Consider the following 12735-nt stretch of genomic DNA (forward strand, 5'->3'; position numbering starts at 1 on the left):
AAATAAAAAAATAAAAACGTCTAATTTTTTCCGGCGTCCCTTCCTCCCAGCACCCCCTGCTGGAACTAGGAACTAACTAACTAGGAACTAGTCAGGAACTAACCATTAGTTCATGAATACGGTAGTTCATGATTAGTTCATGAATACTTAATAGGTAGTTCCTTAATTGTAGTTACTTAAGAACTGACCATTAGTTACCATGTTAACAAACCAGTAAGTAATGATTACTTCCTTAAAAATATATATATTTTATTTTTTATTTCACTAGTTCACGAGTAGTTAATGGGTAGTTCCTTAATGACCCGTAATGGTAGTTCCTTAAAGATCCTTAATGGTAGTTAAGAACTGACCATTAGTTACCATGTTAACGAACCAGTAAGTAATGATTACTTCCTTAAAAAATTAAAATTCCCGCTAGTTCATATAGTTAATGGGTAGTTACTTAAGAACAGACCATTAGTTATTATAGTTGTTACTAGGGATTTAATCATTAGTTCATGATTACTTCACCATTAGTTACGATGTTTGTGCCCCCTCAAGTAAAGCAGGGCTTCATATTAGTTGTTACTAGGTAATTCATCATTACTTCATGATTATCTTACCATTAGTTACCATCACCCTACCTATAACAAATAAATACAAGAGCTATTCCATGTGAGGTTTGAACCCTTGGCCCCAAGATCGCAAGATTATTAGTCTGACTCTCTACCAACTGAGCTATCCAGACTGCTGAATTCTATCAGTTGGTAGAGCCTATACTATGTATCTACAGAGCCAGAGACCAATTACTTATAGTATTGAAGGTATGTTCTACCCAAATACCACTTTCTGTGCAAGTACTTAGTGTTAAAGGTATATTCTATACTAAAACTGCTTTCTGTCCAAGTACTTCTACTTTACAGGTATATTCCATCCAAATAACACGATTTCGATTTCACGATTTCAGACGGAAGCCCCTCGTACGGCAACCATTTTAGGGCATCCTCGTCAGTCAGAGTATAGGCTATCGTTCCTCAGTCTAAAGCGTTGTCAGTTGTTATGTCTCCTATAGTAAACCGTCGAGTGTGCTCTGAAACACCTTCAGTCCTCACACGAAAACGCTGTCATTCCTCCTGCCTCACTAAAAACGTTTTCGATCCTCCTGCAGACTATAGCTGTCAGACATCACTCAAACTAGCTGTCAGGCATCACTCCTCATGTCTCACACAAAAACGTTGTCGATCCTCCTGCAGACTAGTTGTCAGACATCACTCAAACTAGCTGTCAGGCATCACGCCTCACACAAAAACGTTGTCGATCGTCCTGCAGACTAGTTGTCAGACATCACTCAAACTAGCTGTCAGGCATCACTCCTCACGTCTCACACAAAAACGTTGTTGATCGTCCTGCAGACTAGTTGTCAGACATCACTCAAACTAGCTGTCAGGCATCACGCCTCACGTCTCACACAAAAGCGTTGTCGATCGTCCTGCAGACTAGCTGTCATGCATCACTCAAACTAGCTGTCAGTCATCACATGAAAACGCTGTCATTCGTTGTTTTTGGTTGTTCTTCCGTGTGGGGAAAGAATGCCTGTGAAGTTAGCAACAATTTTTTACAACTTCACTTCCGGTTGAATGCTTTTGCCTTTCAAAATAAAAGCATGCGTTTTTTTTATATTTACAATAGATTAAAGTAGTAATCTATGAGACCCAATAGAATTAACATAGTAACACTAAGAGGAACATCTAGTTTAATTGACAATAGACTATATATATATATTTAGATATATATATTTATATTTCTTGAAATTCTTTCAACACAAAGACCGGAAGGCTAAATTTGGACACATGTAAATTAAACATAAAAAGTTAAATGGCTTTAAGGTAGATTCCTATGATACTTCTTTATTGAATGGGAAAGCTTATTTAATTATTTAATGGTAAACTGTTGTTCCATCGGGCATAAGATATCCAAACAATGTAGGGTGTGTGCAGAAAACATTTGACTTCTCCAATAGCCTTGGTTATGGCCTCTTGGAAGACATCCAAAGAATAGCAAGTAGAGGTGATACACATTAAGCAAAATGGAAGGTTTTGGTCTTGTGAAGTTATTCACGTGAGGCGTGATGCCTGACAGCTAGTTTGAGTGATGTCTGACAACTAGTCTGCAGGAGGATCCACAACGTTTTTGTGTGAGACGTGAGGCGTGATGCCTGACAGCTAGTTTGAGTGATGTCTGACAACTAGTCTGCAGGACGATCGACAACGTTTTTGTGTGAGACGTGAGGAGTGATGCCTGACAGCTAGTTTGAGTGATGTCTGACAACTAGTCTGCAGGAGGATCGACAACGTTTTTAGTGAGGCAGGAGGAATGACAGCGTTTTCGTGTGAGGACTGAAGGTGTTTCAGAGCACACTCGACGGTTTACTATACTGTAGGAGACATGACAACTGACAACGCTTTAGACTGAGGAACGATAGCCTATACTCTGACTGACGAGGATGCCCTAAAATGGTTGCCGTACCCTCGTCTTTTGTTGTCACACGAACACTACAACACATGCATGCAGCCACAACACACACTCATGCTGACGGTGGCCGGTGAAATACGTCCTCTGCATTTGACCCATCCAGGCTTGTCCTTTCCTCCAGGGGGCAGGCCAGGAGCAGTGGTCGCTTTTTCTTTCTGGGGGGTACGGGGAGAACATGCAAACTCCACACAGAAAGGCCCTTTCGACGAGATAGCCCACCTGGGCAGTAGGCACTGAAGATATGGGGGGTCACAACTCCAGCACCCACAGCGTCCCAGGCGAGAATCGAACTCAGGACCTTCTAGCTGTGAGGCGACAGCGCTACCGACTGCGCCACCGCCTACTAAATACTGCTTCATGTCAAAAGTACTTATAGTTTTAAAGGTGTATTCAACCCATATAGCAGTACTTTCTGATTAAGTACTTATAATTTTAAAGCTGTATTCCAGCTTGCCTCTACCCGACCACTGAGCACCAGGGTCAGTCTCAGAGACCCAGAACAGCCCCCTCGCCCTCCAGCCTGCCTTTACCCATATTCTGAGCACCAAAGTTGGCTTACAAGACCCAGGACATGCCCCTGGTAATCAGTGGAAAATGAAATTGTAGTATTTTACTGGGATATACCTAAGTACTTGGACATGAAGTATTATTTGGGTGGTATATACCTTCAATACTATAAGTACTTGGACAGAATGTAGTATTTGGGTGGAATATACCTTTAAAACTATAAGATTTGGACATAAAGTATTTTGGTAAAAAAAAGAATATATACATGTAAACTATAAGTACATAGAAAGGATAGAACATACCTTGAATACTACAAGTACTTGGTCTCCAGCTCTACAAATACATAGTATAGGCTCTACCGACTGATATAACTTAACAGTCTGGATAGCTCATTTGGTAGAGAACCAGACTAATAATCTTGCAATCTTGGGGGCAAAGGTTCAAACCTCACCTGGCTAGAACAACTCTTGTATTTATTTGTTATAGGTAGGGTGATGGTAACTAATGGTAAGATAATCATGAAGTAATGATGCATTCCCTAGCAACAAGTAAGTATGAAGCCCTGCTTTACTTGAGGGGGCACAAACATGGTAACTAATGATGAAGAAATCATTAACTAATGATTAATTCCCTAGTAACAGCTAAGTATGATGGCCTGCTTTACTTGAGGGGCACACACATGGTAACTAATGGTAAAGTAATCATGAAGTAATGATGAACTCCCTAGTAACAACTAGGTATGATGGCCTGCTTTACTTGAGGGGGCACAAATATGGTAACTAATGGTGAAGTAATCATGAACTAATGATTAATTCCCTAGTAACAACTATGGTAACTAATAGTCTGCTCTTAACACATTGACTCCCAGCCGTTTTTTTTTGCTGTAGGTAGCTTCTGCCAAGCCGTTTTTTGAGGATTCTGGCTCATTTTACAAGAGCCGAGGATTATTTTCTGCTTGGAGTTTGTGAACATACAATATCTCAAAAGTACTAATAGAATGTGTACTTTCTCTGTCTAAAAGAGTTAGTTTGTAGAGTTAGTAGTTATGTAAGCATTAGCAATTGAATACAGCATGGTTTTAGCGTCAGAAAAAATATTCAGAGATAAACGGCTTTTTGTGAAATTCGATCACTTTAACCATTCATTTTTGGCATCAGTAAGACCTAAACAATAGTTTTGAACAGTAATTTCCTCCATAACAGCAGGAAACTCCCCTCTGCTCAACTCCTCCCTCCGTGGGCGTTCTTCTTGGCTGCAGCGCCCTGTCACAAGCACTTTCCTACCTGTGCAAATGCACTTTCTCATACTCTCGACCTCTCAAATAAATTTCTGAATAGAAATTAAATTACTCTAAATTAGAGCGAAAAAGAAACAAAAAAGAATGGGTTGAAAATCCCATTCTAAAAGCCTTTTATGGCTGTTTCCAATTTGCAAAATAGCCTGCTGCACCACAAGCGTGTCACCAGTCTCACTGCCCCGCTGCCGCTGTGCGGCTGTGCCTGGCTGTGCCTGTCTGCGTGGCCGCTCCCCGAGGAAGCCCAGCTGGACTCGCCCGCCTCCCGGAGCCCTGGCCGAGAGCTCCGATGAAGCCCCTGCGACTCTGGTCATATTTACGCTGCGTGCCTCAAAGTGTGCTCCATCCGCAATCCACCATGCACGTTTGCAATCCCGCACCGCCAGCAATCAGCGCGGAAACGAAAGCGCCTCCGCCAATCCATTTTCATGAGAATGGAAATGGATCACACTGCTTTTTGCTTGCCTTCCTACTTCCTTGTCGCCACTTAGTGGGTCGGTGGAATGGGTTGTACACGTTGTACACGTCCAATACTTATATAAGAGACGTAAAAGGGTTAGATCAACGTCCCACCGTCAAAAAAAAAAAATCGATTCTGAAAACGTGTTTACACGTCGCTGGCAGTCAACAGCTGGATTCTGAAAACGTGTTTACACGTTGTTGGCAGTGAACGTGTTAAGTAACTACCCATTAACTACTCATGAACTAGCGAAATAATTTTTTTTTTTTTTTTTAAGGAAGTAATCATTACTTACTGGTTCGTTAACATGGTAACTAATGGTCAGTTCTTAAGTAACTACCATTAAGGAACTACCTATTAACTATTCATGAACTAATCATGAACTAATGGTTCGTTCCTGACTCGTTACTCAGTAACTACCCAATTTTTGTGTTACAGTATTGTAAAGTGTTACCGTTATTTCTTTATTCATTGTGTCTTTTTCTCCACCAGGAGTATCCAAGGCCATTCTGAGTGCAGCTGGCCAGGCTGTGCAAACGGAATGCAAAACCCTTGGTAAAAACAAATCACACCTGCACTTTAAAGGAACACACCAAGGGCCCTATCTTCGCAACGGCGTTCATTTTGCATTAACGCCCGTTTTGCGCTGGAATAGCGCCGGGCAAAGCCCTAATTGTGGGCGTGTTGGCCCGCTGTGCTTCACATCATCTCGGTGCAAACCTACATAGGCGTATTTATGCCAATAGAGACAGTCCGCATGTCTGGGAACGCCCACAAAATGTTACCTGAATCTGGGGTAAAACCGCCGATATATCTCATGGGCTGACTCACCAAAAGACGGTGCTGCGGCTCTAAACGACATGTTTGGGGGTTCTAGAGCAGAACACAAGACGTCTGCTCAGATGTGCGTTTACTGCGGTGGTTAAATCCCCGATCGTGTCTGCCTGGGCTGGGCTATCAGCTAAATTCTAACTTTGCTGAATGGATAGAACGGGGGAATTTACCCCACCCTGACCCCGCCCCCAGCCAGGCTGAGCCAGCTAAACCAGCGTCTATGACGAGACGTGGCCTCAACCTATAACAGGATTTACAAGTGTGAGATCACTCCCCTTAAACAGCGTCACCGCCATCACGTCTGTGACACCAGCTTCTTTCTTGCTGAGAGCTAGCAGAGAAACAGAGAGAGAAAAGAGAGGGGGAGAGGGGGAGAGATTGAGAGAGGGGGGAGAGAACGAGAGAGGGAAGAGAGAGGGAGAGAATTGGAGGATGAACCAGTTCGGATTCGTAACAAAAATTTATGCTGATGGAACGAACCATTTGAAACACAAAGGGCCGCCGCACAGTTATGCAGTGATGTCCCAAAGCATGCACTTACTGTAATTAGACATTTCATTCATATAGGCTATAACATAGGCCTACACATCTAAAAATATTTGGCACCACACATGGAAACACAAAACTGCCCCATTAACTCAATATTTGTTGTGACTCTGGCAAAAATAAAATAATTAACAGATTAGCAACTATGTCTGTGAACTTCACATGTAGGCTAATTTTTTTTAAATCGGCTCACCTTGTAGCTGAGATGAAGGGTGTCAGAGCCTGCCTATCTGAAAGAGGGTTGAGAGGCGTGCTATAGCGTGTCTGTTGATGATTTGATTGACAGTTCTGGGCACTGGGGTTGGCGTTGGCCAATCCTGGCGTGTTCCGCCCCCAAATCGAGTGTGTGCTGGCGCTAAGCGAGTTGGTTCTGGTACAACCAGGGTCTCTGGCGCGAGCCACTTACACTAACTTAGGAACAGCGGTAAATACAATATTCCTGGCGGCTAGGTGTGCTGTTATGCTTATTTGAGAACGGTCCTTGACCAATCAGATTGCTTGGTCGGAACTACATGTTGTATAATTGAAATTATTCCCCCCTTTTACCTTATCGGTCTGAATGGATTTTCTTTATTGGCTGCCCAGCCACTGACCTCACCGCACGTCACTGGAATACCGTTGACGTGTGGTAGTGATGTCAGTGCGTCGACGTGTCACAGAGTCAATGCAACCAACCCCTTCTAGATACAGAGTTAATTGTTTTATATCCCACAATAATACAATATTATCAGGAAGGGAACAACAGACATTAAGTAAGTAAGTAAGTAAAACTTTATTTCTATAGCGCCCTTCACAGCACGATTGCACAGAGTGCTTTACATAAATAAAAACAACATCAAAAAGAATACAAGCACAGGAATAGTACAAGAAGGGGGAAACATAAAACAAAAACAAGGAACATAGGGAACAAATTAACTTCATCTTCAGCAGGAATACTATACAGTTTGGATTAATTATTTGTTGCTGGTTTGTTATAAATTGTTTTTGCATCATATATCTTTTAGAATCTATGGGGCAGTGATTGTTTTTGTTTTTGTTTAGTTTTTTTACACACATACACGTTTTTAAGCATTCTAAGACAACAATTCACTGTGCTCACTTTCAGGTGCCCAGCCGAACCCAGGCATGATAATGACCCAGCCGGGCAACCTGAAATGTAAGAAGATCCTTCACCTGCCCGGACAGTCAAACCCCATCGAAATCAACAAGGCTGTGAAGAATGCTCTCCAAATGTGTGTGAAAGACTCGTACACATCTGTCTCCTTTCCTGCCATTGGTACAGGTGAGATTTCACAGCAGGGCCTGGATATGAAAGGAAATGTGTGTGCACTTGTGGTAAGGCACTTTGGATTAAAGCATTCATCAAATGTCATGTGATGTGCTTTGAGTAACGACCTAGGGCTTGACAGAATATGCTATGTTAAATCCTGATTGGATTCAGTGGGTTTGGGTACAAGAGTTTTATTCAGGTTTGGAGTCACAAAAAGTTCTATTTTTCTCAGGGTTCTCAAATTCAGATTCAGGTAAAAGAAGTAGAGCCCACACACTGCTGATCCCAGTAGATTTATTGTATAGATTTACGCTTTTGGTCATGGCGACCTTCATCAGAGTTAATTCTGATGCTGATGAAGGTCGCATGAGAATGAACTCTGATGTAATGACGTAAATCCATACAATACAGCTACTGGGATCAAGTCTCTACCAGTGGGCAATTCAGCCTCTCTTTCTGTGAGGCTAATGCGGAAATTGTATTATTTCGAATGGCCAGTGGGGGGCGATGTGGGTACTGCAGAAAGAAAGTAGTTAACATGGTAGTGGTGAATGGGAAAATGACCGGACTTGTCTCTCGTTCTATATCTTAAACACTTTCCAAATTAGTTTTTAGCTTAAATCAAGAATTTCAAGTCTTTTTCATGCTCTCATGTTCTCTGTTTTCTAAATTATTGCCCCATTGGGAAATAGACGATAAAGAAGACTTGGTGGTTACCATGGTTAACCGATGAGCGTCACCATTGCGTCACCACAACAACACAGCCAGGCAAGCCCTAGCCTAGCTTAGCAACATGTTACCATAGCCGTAGTTATCAGAAACAACGTTATCTTTATGATCTTTTAATAATGTTAGTAGATACGCGTAACAGTATAGATCCCCGTTATGTTGTGACATAATCAGTGATGTCATAGGCATTGTGATATCATCAGTGACAGTGATGTCATCAAGGATGCGAAGTTGGGCAATCGTGCGCTGCCCATGCCAATAGAGCAGGCGAGGCCACGCAGCAGCTGAGCTGCGTGCGGCGAGCCTAGGAGCCTGGAGAATAGACAGTCCGTCATCTCAGCTGCTAGCAGCCAGACTGCTGCTCGAGTTGGGCAACGTTATGAAACACATTTCCTGGCATAGGCAAGAAGTTGGACAACCTGGTCAATTCTCAAAACATGTGTCACGTTATTCCAGATAAATTTATCGTTAATGGTTCTTCGTAACGTTATGCCGACCGTGAAAGATTAGCGCATGCAAGCTAACACAGCCTGGTTCATAGCATTACTTTAATATGAATGGTGGTTAGCTTCAATAGGTTCTAACATTACTTCCTCACACACCTTTCTCCAAACAATCTGGGCCAACCGAGTGTCTGGCCCTAAGGTTATGATTTTCCCGAACACACATACGCAAGTCTGTGATGAGGGGAGCTGCCAGTGACAGGCTTGAGACTGGCTGCCACAGCTGTTAGTCATCCCTTTTTATATGATCAAATAACTACTTAAAAACAAACCGATCCAAAAAATTGGCAATTGAACAATACATTACCATGATAAGAACTATCTAACATGATATAAACCACCTTTGACAAATCTGTGATGTGTACTTTGATTGTTTAGTTTGGCTCATTTCCCATCCATTAACATGGCGGAGGCGGGACTTATTTGGAATTATTTACCTATCTAAATGCAAGAGGTCGTTCAAGCAATTTGAGAACATGATTTATCAATTTCATGTTCAGATTTTAGACCCTTGGACTCTAAAAGCCCCCGCGTGTGCTTAAATTTGCTCTGCTTGTCCTCAAACTGTACTCTCACACTCAAAAGTTTTCTGCTTGGACAGATTTCCTGCACTCGCACTCAAAAATCCACTGCTCACACTTACATTTCCTCTGTTCGCGCTCAAACTTAGTGACTGCATGCAAATGTCCTCCCCTCCCCCTTCAAACTGCTTCTGTGCTATCTTGAAACTTCTGCTCTTGGATCTGTTCTCTTCTCTCAGATTTGTTCTGCAACAATCCTGTCAGAAATCCACAGCCAATAGAATGCCAGGATAGTGTCACATGATCGCTGGGTCAGGGATCATGTGACACTATCCTGGCATTCTATTGGTTGTGGGTTTCTGATAGGGTTGTGTCACAGAAAATCCAAGCGCACACAAAAGATCCAAGAGGAGAAATTCCAAGAGAGACCACACTCAGTTTGAAAGGAGAGGAGAGACATTTGAATGGAAGCACGGAGTTTGAGCACAAACAGAGAAGATCTAAGCGTGAGCAGGGGATATTTGGGTGTGAGTGCATGAAATCTCTCCATAAAGAAAAGTTTTGAGCGTGAGCGTAAAGTTTTAAGCGCGAGCGTATAGTTTGAGGACAAGCAGAGTAAATATGAGCACACGCGGGGGCTTTTTGAGTCCAAGGGTCCAAAATCTGGAAGTGAAATTGATAAATCATGCTCTCAAATTTCTTGAACAACCTCTTGCATTATGATAGGTAAATAATTCCATAGCCTTATCACCTATACTGGGACCGACCACCAGGGCGGCGATCTAAGATGCTTTGGCCTCACTGTAGAGAGCTCATATCCTGTCCATTCATATACAGTACATACAATGGTTGCCAGGTAACACAACACATATCCTACATTCTGGACATATAACAGAAACTGTGAAACACACATTTGAGTTGTATCACTATAAAATTTGGAGATTAGCGGGAGAAATTACCAATCGGGAGCACAGTGGGAGAAATGGATAAAAATAGGCAGACTCCCGTGTAAATCAGGTGTGTTGGCAGGTATGGACTCATCTACTGTTATTCAGGTACTGTTGTTCTGGCCTGCTGCAGACTTATTTTGCTCATAGCAAAAATATGTAATTTATGCTATGTCATTTCAGGCCAAGGCAATGTACACGCAGGCCAGGTGGCGGATGCCATGTTGGATGCAGTGGTCAACGTGCTGAGCACTCCCAACACTCTGAAGACGATCCGGATAGTCATCTTCCAAGCTTCCATGCTGAAGGACTTCTACGACAGTTTGCAAACAAAGGCAGCCACTTATGCAGCCACTGATGCAGCCACTGATGCAGATGCAGCCACTGACACTAAGGATAACGTGGGAGTGTGGTCCAAAATAAAATGTATGTAGGGGGTAGGGGGGGTTGGGGAGTTTAGGGTCAAGTATTCCAACACGTTCTCACTCCGAGCGCGTAGCATATTGACACTTTGTCCCGTCCCTTGTGCGTCGCTTGTTACTAACACGGTACCCTTGAGCTTCTGACTAAACTCAATGTAAACCCATGGAAGTAATCTTTGACGCTCATGGCAACTGCTCCCCCATTATTCAACTGCTCCCCCATTAGGGTCTGGGGGGAGGTTAGGTTTAGGCGTGGGCGGTGGGAGAGGTTAGGTTTAGGGTCAGGGTCTCGGGGAGGTTAGGTTTAGGCATGGGGGGTGGGAGAGGTTAGGTTTAGGGTTAGGGTCTGGGAGAGGTTAGCTCCTCCCCCCAGACCCTAATGGGGGAGCAGTTGACTAATGGAGGAGCCGTTGCCATGAGCGTCAAAGATGACTTCCATGGGTTTACATTGAGTTTAGTCGGAAAGCCCAAGTCGTTTCATGGGTCGCTCAAGGGTACCGTGTTAGTAACAAGCGACGCACAAGGGACGTGACAAAGCGTCAATATGCTACGCGCTCGGAGTGAGAATGGGTTGAGTATTCATCATGCTATCCTACATGTCTTGGGGAATGAAGTATTTCCTGTTTTAATGACATTTTGAATCTCATTATTTCAGCATTGTTCACTGGTGGAACTGCTAACAAGCCACAGAAGGATGATTTTGTCATTGACGGCGAGGAAGTTGCCTCTGCTTGCTTCCACATCTGCGGCGCCTCGCAGGATAAAGTCGACTTGGCCAAAAAGTGGATCAGTGACCTGATATCCCAGGAGCTGAGCAGCAGCTGCATCACCAACGACATGATCCGCCACCTCACCGATGCGGACCAGAAGCGCATTGTTGACATCCAGAAGGCCATGGGTGTGAGCATAAGAATTGAATGTCAGAAGCACGCAGCATCTCTCACTATCATGGGACGCAGCAAGGACGTGACAGAAGCCAACAATGAGATCCATAAGATGCTGACGAAGATCAGAGATGAGGAGGAATTGAAGAAGAGAGTGGAAATGGCTGGCACGATGGCGGACTGGCAGTCCCAGGAGCAGGGGTTGGAGTTCCAGAGCTTTGACCCAATGTCCAACTACCAGCTTGAGCAGGCTTTGGCTAATAAAGACTACCTCGTAAAAGTTAAAGTCAAGGGTCAATTCTACATGGTCGAAATGCCAAGTGGACCTGCCAAAAACATATATGAAAAGGGAATTTCTCTAAAGATCAGACGCATTGACAAACTGAATGGTACAGTATTTTATAGTCAAGCTGCCTTTTTGACTTCCCACCCAATTCACCCATTTTGTGTCTAAAAGGCAGGAAGTAACACAGGTGCAAGCAGAACATTAATCAGGGTTTCCAACTTCCAATCCATTTGGTGGCCCTCATTACTGTTTTGCTTGCACCTGTGTTACTTCCTGCATTTTAGACACAAAATGGGTGAATTGGGTGGGAAGTGAAAAAGGCTAATGAATCAATAGAAGCCTGTTATTGAAAGCATCTTCTCACTTCTTTTCTCAAAGCCCTGCAATCTAGTTAATTACTCAGACAAAAAACTAAAACATACATACATCATCTACATTCCAATGTTACCACTAACCAGCCGCATCAAGTGCTCGTGTGCTTGTAAGAGTGTGTGGGATCCCACGAAGGGGTCTATAAAAAGTCACCCGTGCGAATCACCCGTCGCTCCTAACCTCGTCTAAGTAGGCCAGAAACGGGGCCCAAATGGTCCTCAGGAACCGGAGTCTCTCCATACATATAACCGAGACCATGTCCGTCAGCCACAGCTGAAAAGAAGGTGAAGAGGGGGACTTCCACTCCTTCAGAATCAAGTTTGAAGTCGATCCAACAGTTCTCGAGATATGCGAAGAAAATACATACAGACAATAAGTCCAAATTGCATGAAATGCGGCACCGCACTCCATCGGGGTCCGAGCAGCGCACTTACCAAGTTTGAAGTCAATCGGACAAATGTTTCTCGAGATAAATCGCTTTTTGTGTTGCCAGTAGGTGGTGCTATGCCAAATTGCACGGAATTCAGCTCCCTGCACTCCATTGAGTCCCCCTAAGCACACTCCCCAAGTTTTAAGTTTTTAGTCGATCAGATGAATGGCTATGGAGATAAAGCGCTTTTTGTGTTGCCAGTAGGTGGCGCTATGCCAA

The 12735-nt window shown here is 43.4% G+C and overlaps 1 protein-coding gene across 1 annotated transcript in view; it reads left to right on the forward strand.

Moving 5' to 3' along the window:
- The window catches only part of LOC310791468 (protein mono-ADP-ribosyltransferase PARP14-like), a gene marked incomplete at its 5' end in the record, with an annotated part of 82125 nt that overhangs the window by 50461 nt on the left and 18929 nt on the right, over positions 1-12735 (forward strand). The window contains 4 exons of the mRNA XM_083653155.1: positions 5265-5327; positions 7258-7434; positions 10306-10548; positions 11200-11817. Of these exons, the coding sequence (XP_083509281.1) occupies positions 5265-5327; positions 7258-7434; positions 10306-10548; positions 11200-11817 (1101 nt within the window). The remainder of the gene's footprint in view (positions 1-5264; positions 5328-7257; positions 7435-10305; positions 10549-11199; positions 11818-12735) is intronic.

This window comes from Poromitra crassiceps, assembly GCF_964638095.1.
Source record: "Poromitra crassiceps genome assembly, chromosome: 16".
NCBI classification, from domain to species: domain Eukaryota; kingdom Metazoa; phylum Chordata; class Actinopteri; order Beryciformes; family Melamphaidae; genus Poromitra; species Poromitra crassiceps.